This window comes from Amblyomma mixtum, chromosome 4, assembly GCF_055824585.1.
Source record: "Amblyomma mixtum isolate Tamu chromosome 4, ASM5582458v1, whole genome shotgun sequence".
In the NCBI taxonomy this organism is placed as follows: domain Eukaryota; kingdom Metazoa; phylum Arthropoda; class Arachnida; order Ixodida; family Ixodidae; genus Amblyomma; species Amblyomma mixtum.
The window spans coordinates 6,970,226-6,987,759 of NC_143015.1; the positions used below are offsets into that span (position 1 = coordinate 6,970,226).

General features: G+C 51.1%; 1 protein-coding gene across 1 annotated transcript; it reads right to left on the reverse strand.

The window, feature by feature from the left end:
• Positions 1-12,121: 12,121 nt before the first annotated feature.
• LOC149345574 (uncharacterized) lies at positions 12,122-13,493 on the reverse strand. Its single transcript, XM_089585249.1, has one exon. The coding sequence runs from the start codon at positions 13,403-13,405 to the stop codon at positions 12,239-12,241; it is 1,167 nt and encodes a 388-aa protein (XP_089441375.1). The 5' UTR covers positions 13,406-13,493; the 3' UTR covers positions 12,122-12,238.
• Between the last annotated feature and the right edge of the window lie 4,041 nt (positions 13,494-17,534).

A 17,534-nucleotide genomic window follows, 5' to 3' on the forward strand; every position in this document is an offset into this window, starting at 1 on the left:
TCGTGCCCAGCAGAATGGCGAGAATTTCACCAGCTACATAGAGGACGTTGTTGACGTGTGTAAGCGGCTCAATCTATCTATGAGCGAGGCTGACAAAATCAAACACATTCTGAAAGGGATTGAGGACGACGCATTTCAAATGCTGGTGTCTAAAGATCCTCAAACCGTCTCAGACGTCGTCTCTTTGTGTCAGAGCTAAGACGAGCTCCGAAAACAGCATCATGCCACCCAGCGTGTCATTTGCCCGGACGACAGCCTTTCGAGCTTGGCGGTAGGCGGTCCTGCTAACGATCAGCCGACACTTCTTCAGCACATCAAGCAGTTTGTGCGAGAGGAGGTCGCCCGTCAGTTATCGCTGGTGACCTCCCAACCCGCCCCAACGCCATCACTATCGCCTTCGATTCAGCGTGTAATCCAGGAGCAGGTAGCTGAGGTCCTGCCGCCCACTAATCCACCTACTCTGGTCACTGCACCGTTTACATACGCTGAAGCAGTCGTCCGGCCTCGACCTCAGACGGTTCTTCCGACTTATGCGCCGCCTGTCAACGTGTACCCTCAGCAGCAGCTCGCCCCTGCACTGCCACGCACTCACTATCCTTTGCCTCGCACCGGTCCCCGCCCTATGAATCCGTGGCGCACCCCTGATAACCGCCTCATATGCTATGCCTGCGGTCTCGCTGGTCATGTGGCCCGTTGGTGCCGCACGCGCGGATCCGGTCCTTACGACTACGGGCGCTCGCCAACGTACGACGCTTCATTTCCCTCCGTCCCTGTCTCTTCTCCTCTGCGGCCTCCGAATCCCTGTCCGCCTCGCTCCGACTCCTACAACCGAAGCCATCGGTCACCGTCTCCTCGACGCCGTTCGCTCTCTCCTATGCGCCGCCGGTCCCCACCTCTTCAAGCGGAAAACTAGGCGCCGCAGTTCCAGTGGCAAGAACTGCGCCGTCAACGACCGTCTCAAGCCCTATGAACGTTATTGAAGTGATCGTTGAAGGTGTTACTGTTGACGCGCTTATTGACACTGGTGCTTCCGTGTCCATCATTAGTCGCAACTTGTGCCGCAAATTAAAAAAGTGATGACGCCGCTTTCTGACCCTTCGCTTCGCACCGCCAGCGCTGACCCCATTCGCCCTCTCGCAGCGTGCACTGCCCGCCTCGTCATCCAAGGCCTCTTCTACACCATTGAGTTCTTCGTTCTCGCCCGCTCCTCTCATGACATCATCCTCGGGTGGGACTTTCTGTCCGCGCATCACGCCATCATTGACTGTACACATGCTGAAATTGATTTGTCGCCGCTGTGTGATGCTCTTGTGGACGCCTCCCCTGTTACCGCCGCGCCTATTCTCGCCGCTGACGACGTCGACGTGCCAGCTTTCTCATCTGTTCTCGTGCCGCTGACTTGTGCTGCCCTCTCTGACGCCACTGTCCTTTATTCACCCTCACCTCCTTGTGCGCACCGCAAGTCTGTCTTGCTCCCTCATGCCGTGCTGGTGGTTCTGGCGCTCTGTGCGAACCCGTTGCCTTTCCCCACCACTTTACTTCGGGGAGAATCGCTTGGTACGGTTGATGTCATCGATCTCGACCACGCTTCTCCTGTCCTTGATGACCCTGACGCCCATGACATCAACGCCTTCACTCCTCCCGCCGACGTCGCCGACCCGTCCTCCCCGGATATGTTTTCCCATTCTGTCGATGCCGCTCTACCACCTCACCAACGCGCCCAGCTCATCGCTTTGCTGCAGCGCTTCCGCGCATCCTTCGACTCTCCTCAAGCACCGTTGGGTCGTGCCGCAGCGGTTCGCCACCATATCGAGACTGGCACCCATGGACCCTTGCGCCAACGCCCCTACCGCGTCTCCTCCGCCGAGCGCCGCATCTTTGATGAACAGGTGAACGACATGCTACATCGCGGCGTGATCCAGCCCTCTCACAGCCCGTGGGCTTCTCCGGTCGTGCTCGTCAAGAAAAAGGACGGATCCATTAGATTCTGCGTAGACTATCGCCGGCTAAACAAAATTACTCGGAAGGACGTCTACCCCCTGCCTCGTATAGACGACGCGCTGGATTGCCTGCAGGGAGCGGAGTACTTTTCTTCGTTGGATCTGTGCTCTGGGTACTGGCAGGTGCCGATGGCCGACGTCGATTGCCCGAAAACAGCTTTCATCACGCCTGATGGGCTGTATGAATTTAATGTGATGCCCATCGGTCTCTGCAACGCGCCTGCCACTTTTGAGCGTATGATGGACCACATCCTCCGTGGCCTTAAATGGCAGACATGCCTCTGCTACTTGGACGACGTTGTCATCTTCTCCCAGAATTTTGCGTCTCATCTTCTTCGCCTCGAGAGTGTTCTTCGCTGTCTCAGTGACGCTGGCCTGCAGCTAAACTTGAAAAAGTGTCGCTTCGGCGCTCGACAGCTGACTATCCTAGGCCACGTTGTGTCCAAGGATGGTGTACTCCCGGACCCTGCCAAGCTCCGCGCAGTTGCTGATTTCCCGAAGCCCACATCCCTGAAAGAACTCAGAAGCTTTCTTGGCCTTTGCTCCTACTTTCGCCGTTTCATCAAGAATTTTGCTGCCGTTATTGCCCCGCTGACGCAACTTCTCGCTGGTAGCCACGACTTGTCGGCTTGGTCCCCTGCATGCGACAAAGCTTTTGCAACGCTGCGCCAGCTCCTCACCTCTCCTCCGATCTTGCGCCATTTCGACCCTTCCGCGCCAACAGAACTGCACACAGACGCCAGCGGCATTGGTCTCGGTGCCGTTCTAGCTCAGCGGAAACCTGGTTTCAATGAGTACGTCGTTGCTTACGCCAGCCGTGCGCTCACAAAAGCGGAGACTAATTATTCCGTCACAGAAAAAGAATGTTTGATGATTATTTGGACGATCACAAAATTTCGTCCTTATTTATACGGGCGCCCGTTCGATGTCATTACCGATCACCATGCCCTTTGTTGGCTGTCGACACTCAAAGATCCATCTGGCCGCCTCGCTCGTTGGGCTCTGCGTTTACAAGATTACGACATTCGGGTCATTTATCGTTCCGGTCGTAAACACTACGACGCCAACGCTCTCTCGCGCTCCCCTGTGACCTCTGAGCCTGACCCACCATCTATTTCCGGCCTCACACCTTTTCTTGACACTATTGATATGGCTTCTGAGCAGCGCTAGGATCCTTGGATTACTTCTCTTCTGGATGTCCTAGCCAACCACTCAGCGCGCCTCCCTTCTAGAGCGCTCCGTCGTCAAGCTCATCACTTTGTCGTGCGTGACCAGCTGCTGTTCCGTCGGAACTACCTCCCGGATGGTCGCAAATGGCTACTCGTGATTCCAAAGCATCTCCGCTCCGCCATTTGTGCCAGTTATCATGATGACCCGCAATGCGCTTATGCCGGTCTCCTGAAAACATTTACCCACCTACGCCTTCTGTATTATTGCCGGGACATGTACCGTTTCGTCCGCCAGTACGTACGCTCTTGCCTGAAATGTCAGCGTCGCAAGAACCCACCACCGCACTCACCTGCTCCTCTGCAACCTTTACCGTGTCCCGCCCGGCCATTCGACCGTGTTGGAATTGACCTTTATGGCCCTCTTCCCATCACTGCCGCAGGGCACCGCTGGATCATCGTCGCCATTGATCATCTCGCGCGCAATGCCGAAACTGCCTCGTTGCCAGCTGCGACGGCCTTTGACGTAGCCGGTTTCATACTTCAGAACCTCATTCTTCGTCACGATGCGCCTCAGGAATTGCTCAGCGACCGGGGTCGCGTATTCTTGTCCGGCGTCGTAGAAGCCCTCCTACGGGAGTGTCATATCGTTCACCGCACGACGTCTTCGTACCATCCGCAGACGAACGGCATGAGCGAGCGCTTTAACCGGACCCTCGGCGACATGATGGCCAAGTACATTTCTGCCGATCACTCAGACTGGGACCGCGTTCTACCTTTCGTTACATACGCCTACAACTCTGCAACGCAAGCCACTACTGGTTTTTCCCCGTATTTTCTTCTGTACGGACGCGAGCCTTCCTCTATCACGGACACAATACTCCCTTACCGCCCCGATTCGTCCGAATTTACAACCGTCTTTCAAGCCGCTGCACATGCCGAAGAATGCCGTCAACTCGCCTGTTCCTTTACTTCACACAACCAGCACCGTCAGAACAGCTCCCGCGCCGCTTCTCCCGGTCTGCCGCCGCCTTATCTTCCGGACTCCTTGGTTTGGCTTTAGGTGCTCTCCTCCAGCCCAGGACAGTGCACAAAACTGCTGAGCAAATACCAGGGCCCCTATCGCGTTGTTCAGCAGGCATCGCCAGTTAATTATCTTGTGGAGCCCATCACGCCTTCGTCGGAACATCGCCGCCGCGGCCGTGAAATCGTGCACTTAGACCGCCTGAAGCCTACTACGACCCAGCTCTCGTCTCGTGACCTTAGGCCGCCAGGATGGCGCCTTTTCACCCCGGGGGTATTGTAAGAAAGAGAGTTGGGGTTTGCTGCCTCAGCGGCTAGCGTTGCCCAAGGAGAGGAAGAAGACAGAAGACGAAGCTGACGAAGCCACGTAGAACGTCGCTGCCATAAATGGCGCAATCCCCCGCAGTGGGTATGCGCCATTTTCTAGAGGACAACAACAACAACAACTACTGCCCGCCCGCTGGGGAACGATCGGTTGAGTTTCGGGTGGTTGGTTGAGGTTTTGTTTTTCTCCCTGAGCCTTTGTCCTTGTCGTTTTGTGGGCATCAAGCACACGGTGAGGCCGTAAGCCCGGGGTATGTCTACCCAGTCTCCCGGCCAGGGGAGCTCCTCCTGGTCGGCATCCCTTTCCCCTGATGTCTTGCCCTTGGAGGCTTTTTTGCGCAGTGGCGTCGGCAGCATCCCGGTTGCGCTGGTGCCTAAGGATGGTGGCGCCATCAAGATGACTAATCCTGGAATTGTTCGGGCTGCGCTCCAGTCAGCCACTTCTCATTATGAAGCCATCAGTGAGGTCCGCCAGTTTGGACGCGGCGGTATTCTCTGCAGGTCCTCAGACCTTGCCTGCGTCAGAGATCTTCTAGCTACCTCGTCTTTCGCATCTCTCTGGGTAAGCTCTTTTATTCCGCCTCATCTGGCTTGCACGAAGGGCATTGTCCGAGGCGTCGACTCTTCGCTGTCTCCAGTTGAGACCCTTGATCTGCTGTCCGCCGCAGGTGTTGTTGCTGTGCACCGCTGTAACCGTGATGTTGGCAACATGCGGGTGCCCACTGAGTCGGTAATTGCCACCTTTGCCGGCACGTCTTGCCCCAGTGAAATAAAGGCCTGGCCTTTAATTTTTCGGGTTGACCAGTTGTCGTCTAGGCCTCTGCAGTGCTCCAACTGCTGGCGCTATGGCCATAGCGCCGGCGGTTGTAAATCCACCTTGCGCTGCTGTCACTGTGGAGAAGATCATGCTACGAGCACTTGCTCTGAACACAACGAGAAGTGCTGCCTTTGCGGTGGCGCCCACGCTGCTAATTCTTCCAACTGCCCCTCTCGTGCGCAGGAAATTCAGATCCTGGAGGTTATAGACCGGAAACAATGTTCGCGCCGAGAAGCTATACAGGAAATTAAGGAACGGGCCTACGGGTATGCAGGGGTGACCGCTCGTCAGGGCATGACTTTAGACTCAACGCTGACTCAGGCAATTGCGTCTGCTGTGGAAGCGTCCATGACAAAAATGGTAGAGAAAATTGCAGCAAGTGTTTCGGAATGCCTCACCAACGTCCTCGCTTCCCAGCTCACTAATGCTATGCAGACCAGTTTGGCTTCTCTATCGAATGTAATTACCCCTGCTCTTGTACGTTCTTCTCTATCTGCAACATCTCAGCCCCAGGAACAAACTTCTGCACCCAGCACTGTTCTTACCTCGGGTACTTCCAGTGACGCTGGAGTTATCTCTGATTCCGAGATGATGGAGCCTGACGTGCGGGTCCTAAAGCGTAGCGGGTCCCCGATATCTCCTTCATCTTCTTCTCGTTCACAATCCAAATCACAGAAGAAGCAGCTTGGCAATATGCCGAAGGACACCATTTTAGAGCAGGCAGTTGCTGCTGCTCTGCTTTCGAAACCATAGCGTCGTTGCGAGTTTTACAGTGGAACTGTCGCTCTATTCTTACAGCTTCAACAGATTTACACTGTATTTCTTCCCAGCTTAATCCGGATATCATTATTCTTCAAGAAACGTGGCTTTCAGCCGACAAACATTTTCACTTTAAAAATTATCGTTCATTTCGTCTAGATCGCCAGTCACGAGGAGGGGGTTTGCTTACGTTAGTTTCTTCAAAACTTTGCCACAAGGCTAAGGTATCTTTTCAGCTAATGTCCCCTGACTGTGAGATTTTGGCATTAGACTTTCTTCTTCCTGGGTGCTCCCCATTTTCTTTAGTAAATGTTTATTTCCCCTATGGAGTCCAGGATACTAGACCTCTAGATTCGCTTCTCGCTAGCTGTGGAAACCCACTTCTCATGGCTGGCGATTTCAATTCACACCATGTGTCTTGGGGCTACCGCACAAATCTATGTGGGAAGCGCCTTTGGGACTGGGTTTCTGATAACAGCCTTACGTGTTCAAATTCTGGATCAGCCACTTACCTTTGCGCTCAGTCTAAATCTGTTTTAGATCTTACATTCACCAGTCCTGGAATTGGCATAATGAATTGGTCGACTGTTGATTGCGGCTCCTCAAGTGACCATATACCTGTTCGTTTTGATATCTTATGTCGTGTAACTCCTGCGGCTCGTCCGTTGCGGATGCATGTAAATTATGACAAATTTGAGACGATGTTGCGCTCTGCCCTCGCGTCAGTTTCTAACACCGCCGAAGATCACCAGTCAACTAGCATATGCCTGGCTTTAGAGGATTGCCGGAAAAGTCGGAGTTCCTGGTGCGGCCCTCAAATGGGAATTCCTCTAATCATTGGTGGAACGCGGACTGTACGAGGGATTACAGGCGGAGGAAGGCAGCATGGAAAAAGCTTCTTTATAACCAATGCCCAAATAACTGGAAAGATTATAAATTCATAGCAGCCACCTTTAAACGCACAGTTTCTCGTGCGAAAGAGAAATATGACTCTGAACATTTTGATTTTCTTTCAAAGTCAGGCAACCGACGGGCATTATTTGGCTTTTTACGGTCCAGGAAACAGGTCCTGCCTTCTCGTGATTTACAGTCATTAGTTATGTCTCCAAAGGAAGCTATCGAGGTGGTTGAATCAATTGCCGCGGGCTTGCATAAGCGGTTCTCGTCTCTATTTCCTTTGCGTCCCATGTTGTTTGCGCTCAGGACGCCAGATAATTATTTCACTGAAGTTACTCTTTCGGAGCTTTCTCAAGTTGTTCAAAGATTACCAGCTTCTGCTCCCGGTCCTGATGGTGTTACTTCAAAGATGCTCAAGATTCTATTTGAGGCGTCTCCGAACTCTTTGTTACACCTGGTCAACTATTCTATCAAACTCGCTTGGATCCCTTCTGAGTGGAAGCTGGCCAAGGTGATCCCTTTACTTAAAAACCAGGGCGGAGGCTATGAATTGGAAAATATTAGGCCTATTTCTCTAACATCAAACGTGGTAAAATTAATAGAAAGGGTGTTACTTATGCGGGTTTCTGCCTTTGTGGACCGCAGAACTATTCTCAGCCCGTGTCAACTCGGCTTCCGGCCGCGATGTTCGATATGGCATGCACATGTAGATCTTGAGAGTCGTATTCTTCTAGCTCGTCGTCAACGCCTGTATGCTGCTTTGGTTACGCTCGACGTCTCTAAAGCTTATGACAGTGTAGAGCATTCCATCCTAATACACAGGCTACAGTCCCTACAGTTTCCGGAATATTTAGTTGCTTGGATATCTGCGTTTCTCTATAACAGGGAATTCTTCTGCGTCCATAATGGGGTAAAATCCGAGAGGTACAAACAGACGAGAGGTGTTCCGCAGGGAGCTGTCCTTTCGCCGGTGCTGTTTAATATTCTCATGAGCTCCATTCCTCTCCACCACCATGTTCGCACTTACGTCTACGCGGACGACATAGCATTTTTTGCGGCTGCGCCTGATATACATTCCCTCTATGATCAGTTGCAATCATATATGAGTTCTCTTGAGCTCTGGTTGAGCAGTTTACACCTCTCATTAACTGTTAACAAGTGTGCCGTCCTTGTTTTTCCTCTACAGGATCCTGTCGTGCTCTCTCTTTCATGCAAATTTCAACCAATTCCTCAAGTTCAATCCCTAAAATACCTGGGCGTCATTTATGACGACAAACTCACATGGCGGCCTCACAATGACCATGTTGCTGTAAAAGGGACTCGTGCCGCAGGCATGTTACGGAGGTTATGCAGTCACAGGTACGGCATGCGCAGGGATACGCTTCTAATGATTTACGTATTGTATGTTAGGCCAATTTTAGAATTTGGCTCTGTGTTGTTTTCAGGCTCGGCTTCATACAAATTTCGTCCTCTCATCCTTTTGGAGAGGGAGGTGCTTCGGATGTGCCTTGGCGTCCCCAAATTCGTGGCTACCAATGTGCTGTACCTTGAGGCCCGCATTCCTCCTCTGTTAACCCGATTTCACTTTCTAACTGTGCAGACTTTCCTCAAAATCTTTGAATCCCATTTTCACCGTTCGCAAAGCATTTTCTGTTGCCAGCCGACCTCCTTTTTTGGTGTCCACTGGCCTCGTTTTCATACCCCACAGGTTGTGTTCGTGCAAAGGCTGCTTGAGCCTTTAAACGTGCAGATTTACAACATCCTTCCAGCATTAAGCAGTGGATCCTCTGTCCACATTGTTTTCGACAACATTTTTCCTCAAAACGCGAAACTTTTACCGCCCCGTATTTTAAATGGTCTATTAGAGGATCATTTAAGGTCCCTACCTACAAAAATTGCAATAGCAACCGATGCCTCTCAGTGCAACGAAAAGGCAGGGGTGGGAATTTACTGTCCGAGTTTAGACTGGTCCTTTTCGCTGCGCCTTCCGGATTACACCCCTATTTTTCAAGCTGAGTTTCTAGCAGTAGTTCTTGCTCTGCGCAAGCTTGATCCTTCTATTTCTGCAGTGGCAGTCATTACCGATTCTTTATCTTTGTGTTCGTCCCTCGCGTCGCATGTTGACAGTCACACTTTAAGCACTTTTTTATCGCTTCTTCCTTCGCATTTGAGCCTTGTTCACTTGATATGGGTACCCGGCCACAGCAGCGTGACTGTCAATGAGATCGCGGATAACCTTGCAAAGGCTTCCCTAGGCGGCCCTGTGTTGCCCATCATCCCGGCTACAGCGTATATCACAGCATCTACGTTCCGGCGTCGAGCGTTATTAAGCGTGCAAGACTCAACACTTTTAACATCGGTGGAATATCAGCATCTGAAATATTCATGGAGCAGGAAAATTTGTCCATCTCGGCAGCTAGAAGTATCTCTGACGAGGTTGCGCTGCCGCATCCCCCCTCTAAATTTCTATCTGCACAGATCTGGTTTGGCGCTATCTCCCCTCTGTGCATTTTGCCGTGAGCCTGAATCTATCGATCATTTTTGGCTCCATTGTCGTCGTTTCACCTCTTTGAGAAGAAGACTGCTGGAGTTGCCCTTACAGCAACTTGGCCTCAGTTTGAGCAGCCCGCACTTGCTATCATTTGGTGCCACCACACTTGGGTTCAGCCACAGGTCTGTTTGTGACGCTGTTCAAAATTTCTTGCTGGAACCTCATCGACTACCTTGCTAAAGCTTTCAGTATTTTCTTTTTATGCTTCATTTTTTTTTTAGAATTATTCTCTTTTCTCTTTCTTTCTCTCTCCAATCCAAACTCCTGTATATATATATATATATATATATATATATATATATATATATATATTATGGATATTATTATTATTATTTGTTTTTAGTTTTGTTGATTTTTTTTATTATTTTTTTTTCATCCTCTCCGTGCCCTTCTTGTGGTAGACTCCCCCGGTGTTCCTCTCCCGTGTGCTTTCCTTTTGCCTTTACTACGTACAGGTGAATACCAACCTTTTCCACCCGATTCTTGGCCGATCCCCCAGAGTGGGTATGTGCCACTACAACAACAACAACAGGCTAGGCAACAACGTAGGCTACAACAACAACAACGAAGCTCGGGTGCGCGCTTGCGAACGCCGGCCTGCTGAGCAGCACTGCTCAGCAGTTGCTAAGGAAACCGAATGCCAGGATTGTTGCGGTCAGTCCCTGCGCCACTTGTGGGAAGAACCCGCCGCGGTGCCGCAGTGGTTACGGCGCTCAGCTCCTGGCCCGAAAGACGTATGTTCGATCCCGGCCGTGGCGGCTGAATTTCGATGGAGGCGAAATTTTAGAGGCCCGTGTACTGTGCGATGTCAGTGCATGTTAAAGAACCCCAGGTGGTGGAAATTTCCGGAGACTTTCACTACGGCGTCCCTCATAGCCTGAGTCACTTTGGGACGTCAAAGCCCAATAAACCAAACCAAACCAAACTTGTGGGAAGACGCGCACCGCGCGCTTTCACTCATCAGGGCCGTGAGGAATAAGCGAAATGGGGGTGGCGAAGGACGCAGCCTCCTACGCGGCGCGACAGGACAGCTTTCTTGTAGTTTGCCCCCCCCCCCCCCCCCCCCCCCCAAGCACGCTGATAAGTCGCAGAAGAGGTGACACCATCGAACCTGTTTGAGTGCTTGCACGATTTTTGCCGACGTCTCGTCGCAGGTTGCGCGGACTCAGAATGGGGTAACACTAATTTCCTACAGGGATCCAGTGGCAGCTGTTTCGCTGACCGGACCATTTGCTTCCCCGAAGGGTTCCTGTAGGCGGCCTGTGATGGGTGCCACGTTCGATGGACAACTTGCAGAATAGACACCTGTAGGCCTACGTCGTCAAAGCACGTGTTTCTGGTCCGATGGGCAAGAGATGCTGCGCACTGCGAGTGCTACAATCTGGAGAGGGGTGCGACGCATGGTGTGGGTTTCCTAATCGGGAGACTCCTCGCAAAACCGATTCAGAAGCGAAAGCGGACGCTTTTGCCCATCGGGCACACGCCTTTGGCGTCACATTGGCCCGACCAGGGACAGGCGTGTTGCAGGAAAGCTGGCTTATAAGAAACGTTTTGCGCACCAAAGATCCTAGTTTACAGACAGCGTTTTCTTTCTTTCTTCTTCTTTCTTTATTCAATACTGCAAACCTTGTACATGTCCCAGCAGCGCGGGTTAAATGACAAGCAAAACAATAATAACAGTTAATAAACGTCAAAGTGTGGCGAAAGGCATGAAAGGATCATTCCAGACGGTTACAGTGCGTGGAAAAAAAAGAAAACTTGAATAAATCTGTTCATGCAAATACGGCGTCAGAGAATTGGAATGATAGTGGCGTGCATACCTCGACGTCGAAGGCGACAGATGTGGGGCAGGGTTAATAGCTAGATCTTGATTCCAAAGCAAGTAAAGAAATTCCAAACGTAAATTTTTTCTCTGTTGTGCAAGACATTGAATACCATTACCCTGCATTATTTCAGAGTGCGAGTCATACGGGGAAAATTTAGAGTAAATAAACCTAACAGGTTTTCTCTCTACCTTTTCTAGGCGGGTGATATTGCGTTTAGCAAACGGGTCCCAGACAACGCATGCGTATTCGAGTTTCGATCTGATTAGTGAATTGTAAGCAAGTAATTTTACGCTAGGGGGAGAATTTTTAAGCTTATGTGTTAAGAAGTATAGTTTACGGATACTCTTCCTGCAGTGCCGAAAGAAGGAACTAGAGTGAGAGGAGATGAGTCAGTGGCCCTGCATTGCATTCTTTTAAAAAAAGGAGACAGGGGGATTCCGCTTAATCTGCGCCCACCTGAAGCCCCGAAGGTTGCCACCAGCTTTTCTGTTGCGAGGAGGCATTCTGGTGACGAGCAGCCGCCTCTATCTGCTTCTAGCGTTCGGACCCTTCTCGGACCCTGAGAACCACTTTGTTTAGTCGAGTCAGATCCACACACAAACGATACTTTCCATCCTTTTTTGGTACTACCACCAGTCCGGCGCACCACGGAGTTGGTTTATCAATACGGCGAATGACGCCGTCGCTTTCGAGTTTTTCAAGTTCTTGGCGAACAACTTCACGCAGCGGGATTGGTATCCGTCGAGGTGCACTGAGTGAGAATGGCACAACATCTTGTTTCAAGCGAATGGTGTACTCATCTCTGAGCGTGCCGAGGCCATGGAACAGTTCCGCATGAAGCGTTGGCTGAGGAGTATTGACAGTACCCAAAAATTTCACAACTTGAAGAGCTTGGATGGCTGGTAGACCCAGTAAAGGTACTGAAAGTGCCTCAATGACGTAAATACGCTGGGAACTGGTCTTTCTTGCCAAGATAGCTGTGCCAAATACGAACCCCGTACACGCAGAGGTTGGCCACCGGGCCCTGTCAACATAGCGTCTACCTTGGCGAGCTCCGCCGGGACTCCGGGGAAGTCACTTGGAACTGCGGAAACCTCGGCACCCGATTCTACTTTGAACTGAGTTGTGTAGTTGTCGACTGTGATATCCACATACTTGGCTTCAGCTGGCGTCTCGAGAGCATGCATTTGGATAGCATTCAGTTTGGTCTGCCTCGACTTCCTGGAGCGGCAAACTTCAGCAAAATGACCTTTCTTACCGCAGCTGTTGCAGATAGAGCTCTTTGCCGGGCACTCCGAGCGTGCATGATATGCGCGGCCGCAGAAGAAACAGACCGGAGTGTCACGATAGCGTTCCGACTTCGCGTCCATTGACCGTGTTCTGTCGTCGAACGGCCGTCGCCAAAACTTCTGAGTCGCAGCATCAATATTGACCATGCTTTGCGAGGTGGCCTGTGCGAGTGAACGTTCCTTGTCCGCGTCCTCAGACTGACGAGCTTGCGTCCAAGCTTCTTTTAGAGTTAGCTTCGGGGAGCAGCAAAGCTTATCGGAGAGACGCGTGTCGAGCAATCCAACGACAAACCTGTCCCGGACCAAGCGTTCTTCCACCGCCGGTGACGGGTAGTTGCAACGTTTGACTAACTTGAACAGTTCGGCGTAAAATGTGTCGACACTCTCGCCAGGTTGTTGAACGCGCTTGTGAAAGCGAGACGACTCATAGAGCTCATTACAGGGATGCACGAAGTGCTCCGTGAAGCGTTTGACAACTGCGTCGTAGGAGGCTAACTCGGCAGCGTCGAGTGAAAAGGTGTCTAGCAGCGAGCGAGCTTCCGGGCCCATACAGTACAGAAGCGTACGTACTTGCACGTCTTGCGGAGCGTTCCGTAGTCCGGAGACAGCGGCATAGTCCTCGAAGCGAGACTTCCATGAAGACCAACTTGCAGGGTTGCAGAAGTCGAACGCGTCTGGCGGCTGCAGAGTGAGGCCTAGCCACTGGGCCTGCTGGGCGCCTTCCGGGAGCACCTGTTCACCGTTGGCGGTCATTGCGAGCTGCTTTTAAGACTGGTTTTTCACGCTGCTGTCACTTGTGACACCATGTTGCGTGGGCGTTCCCGTGCTGTCGTGCCGGGAGGCCGTGAGAAAGAAGAGAGCCAGACGACCACTCCGCTCCAGGACCAAACACAAAAGTGATTTATTCCAAACCCCCTAGCGGCGCTTCAGCTTAGAGGGCGCCACTATTAAGTTCATAGGTGGCGACCCCAACAAGCACCACACTTCTTTTCCAACGGAACTTGGCCAAAAACTTGCGTCTACAGACGGTACTCATTCTTTGCAGACAAAAATTAGGATGGGCGAGTAAAAGGAATAAAAAATAATAGCGCCGGCCCGCACCGCTTAGAGCCCAACGGGATATCCTTTGCAGACAGGGAAAATGGCAGGGGCAGTTTAATCTGCAGTAACTTCAGATGGACATCAGCTAGCTGCCTTCAAGAGCACCCAAGAAGCGAGGCGCCAGATAACCCGCTCTACCTCGCTTTCACTTATCCGCACCCAAAACTGAACACGTTTGTTTTGTGAGGGTTTAACGTCCCAAAGCGACTAAGGCTATGAGGGGCGCCGTAGTGAAGGGCTCTGGAAATTTCGACCGCCTTGGTTCTTTAACGTGCAGTGACATCGCACTGTACACGTTCCTCCAAAATTTCGCCTCCATAAAAATTCGACTTTCGCGGCCTGCATGGAACCCGCGTCTTTCGGGTCAGCAGAGGAGCGCCATAACCCCTGAGCCACCGCGGTATCCCTAAACCGAAACCCAACAAAGAACCCATTTCCGACTGGATGGGGAGAAAGGTCCGTCACATACCCTTTCCTGCTTAGCGTTCGCTTCAAGGGCACACAGCAACCCCACAAGCGAAGCGAGGTGCCTCTGTCAAGGCGACGTTGTCCAGAAGACGGCAATTTCCACGCCAGGGTGGAAATCTCTGGTGCGGAAGTTGGAAGGCAGCAAATTTAAGCCTTTGCCTTGTTCTTTGACTGTGAGTCAATAACTTTCGTCTTGCACGAGGCGACAGTATTGAGGTGGCAATACAGGGCACTTCCCGGTAGGCACGGCACAGGTAATCTGTAAATTTACCCAGCACCCGTCTCCCTGGGCGTTCCAGCAAACGTGGCTTTTTGTTTATTCCGTCAAATCCCATTTAGAAGATGAGGCGGGCAACTTATTTATTGATTTGTATACCCTCAGCGCCCGAAGGCCTTACGGAGAGGAGTGGGAGGATATACATTTGGTAACGAACAGTGCAGCAAGAGAACAATAACTGCTGTAAGGCGGCAAAAAAAGAGAAAAATTAAGAAAAAAACTAATGATTGATAAGGCAAAAAAATGACATGACAGCGAGAATAAATACAAGAGAAGTTAACAGAATTTATAAGGGGCGATCCCGGCCGCGGCGGTTGAATTTCTTTGGAGGAGAAATTTAGAGGCCCGTGTAGTGTGCGATGCCAGTGCACGTTAAAGAACCCCAGGTGGTCGAAATTTCCAGAGCCCTCCACTACGGCGTCTCTCATAGCCTTAGTCGCATTGGGACGTTAAACCTCATAAACCAACCAACCATAAGGGGCGATTACATACGGTAGTCTTAAAAGTATTCAAGTCAGCAATGCCAGCTACATAACTGGGTAAGCGGTTCCACGTCTGATAAGTGCTGGGGACAAAGGAATAAAAACTACGTTTAGTGTGTCATAAAGGAACGCCTACTTTATGGCGATGATCAGTGCGGCCTGAAACATGTAGGGGGACTTGGCAGCCGGCTATTTAGGACAGGATTGTTACTGTAGATCTTATGAAAAGGCACAAGAAAGAAACAAATCTTTGGCGTGAAAGCAGAGGTAGCGATAAAGAACTTTTCATAGCAGTGATGCTAGAGGTACAGTGACAAGTGGAAAGCATAAATAGCGGCAGCGTGCGGCGCGGCTGGGCGGGCGCTAGCGTACTGGACGGAGCGAGCGGCGCGCACGACCGGCCACACCAGAGTCTGAGGGGCGACTGACGCGAACGGCGAGGCAGCGGTGCGAGGGGAGAGCGCGCGACACACGTCCGCACTCCTCGAAGGTCCAAGAGAGCACCACCAGAACCGGGACCAGCGCGGGCGAAGCAGCCATGGAGGAAAAAAAACTAAGGAGGGAGCATGACGTCACGCGGCCAGGGTTCGCAAGCCGAGTGTTTTGAAGTCGTTTTCTCCCTCAGTTTTTCGCTCTCCGAGCCGGTCCTTTATGTTTTGATTCCGGTATGTTTTAGTGCGCGCGTATGCGCGACCCGCGGCGCGGGCGTCTACAGCAAGGAAGTTGATCTACAGTTAGTCTGCCGCGCTAATCGGCGCATGCGCGCGCGCAGCGGGGCTAGACTTTACCGCACGCTATCACGTGGTGCGATCACGGGGGGGGGGGGGGGCACACTCTCTTTTTTTTTGCTATATCTTTACTTGTTAAGACTAGGCTTCAAGGTTGTCGCCGGACGCTCCCTCCTCAGTTTTTTTTCCTCCATGGAAGCAGCTGACACTGGTCACGTGGTACTCCAGCGGCGAGGTTCTGAGCGAGCGCGACTTCGACGCCTGACCGCAGCGGGTCACGTGGCGCGACACCACACGACACACCTCCTCTCCGCCGGCTGGAGGTGAAACGTGCGCCACGTTTGACATTGGGATTTTGCTTGGAGGAGTAGAGCTTTCGCTCTATAGCCAGGCGACGCCCAAGACGCTGAGCCTAGCTGACCCTAGCTAGCGTAAAGGAAGCGCAGTGAAGACATGGTCGAAGACACAGAAGTAGACGGGACGGGCATTAACTTTCACCTCTATTTCGGGAAAAGCAACCAAAGGATATATACAATACAGTATGTATATGGTCCAGGAGACCCACAATCAGCTACTGAGACGGCGCATCATTTGCAAGCTTGTCCAGCGCTCGTCCTTTCTTTTCGTCCCCGTCTCTAACGCTGCCACCGTGAAAAAATCAAGACCTACAACACGAGGAAAAAGGAACAAGTTCAAGTGTCGGGAATACAAATCCACAAAAAGAATGAAAAGCGAAAGAACAGAATTCTGCGTTGCCAGTGCTATGTAAGAAACAAGTCTTGGGATGATGATAAATATTAACGTGATCAAATAAAAAAAATTGCAAACCAAGGACCAAAGCTAGAACCGCAAAATTAAAAGAGCAGGCTGGCAACAAAGGCGTATGCTTACCAGTCTTTCAGACTTAGAACGTAAAACATCTAAAAGAGCTTCCGGTTAAAAAGGTCTAAAATGAAATGACTAACAGAACGATGCGAAAGAAACCAACGGATCTGACAATAAGCACAGACATAAAAAGCCAACAGCGAACACAACCAAATGATCATACATATAATTAAAAAATGGTAAAATGTAACTCCCGGACCATTAAAGCGGAACAAGGGTTCAAGAAACAAAAATACGATCATAAACCATGCAAATCAAAGGAGAACCACGAGATTCATCACTAAGTGCTATAAGGAACCGGTAGAGGTCATTGGACCCTGACACCATAGTTTGGCGCAGACAGCCGCAAGGGAGCATGGTGAGCGCGAGGAAGTGCGCGAAATGCGCGGGAGTTGAAGGAGGGAAGCGCACGTGTCCGGTGTGCGGGGTGTGTGATGGTGTGTGTGATCGAGGCTGACGACTTTGTGACCGGACAAAAGCTGTAAATGCGTAAACATTATATCCGGGAAATAAACATGACCTGACCATGCAAACCGTCAAGAAAATCAAATTCAGTGTCATGAAGCAAACTGTATGGCGCGCTATTGCACTTGTGCCCAGCTTTTCTATTAGAATATGCCTGACTTGGAGAAGCGTTTTACATCTCGGTATGTTGATGAATTTGGCGTTCTGTACCTGTGGACACCAATTTTTCTTGACCTTTCTGATGTCATCAGCACACGCTGCCTTCCTAACATGTTTCTCACGCATAATCTGTGCCCCCCTTCCCCCCCCCCTCCTCTCATTAAAACATCGCCCTGTGTGTCCAATGAAGATCGCAACTGATCGGAATGTTGTAAACTACGTTGCATGGCAATCAGTAAACTGCGTCTCAAGATTTTTCGTGCAATGGTTTGGCTTTTGTTCTTTCAGAGTGTATAAGTTATAGAGCTTACAAGCAG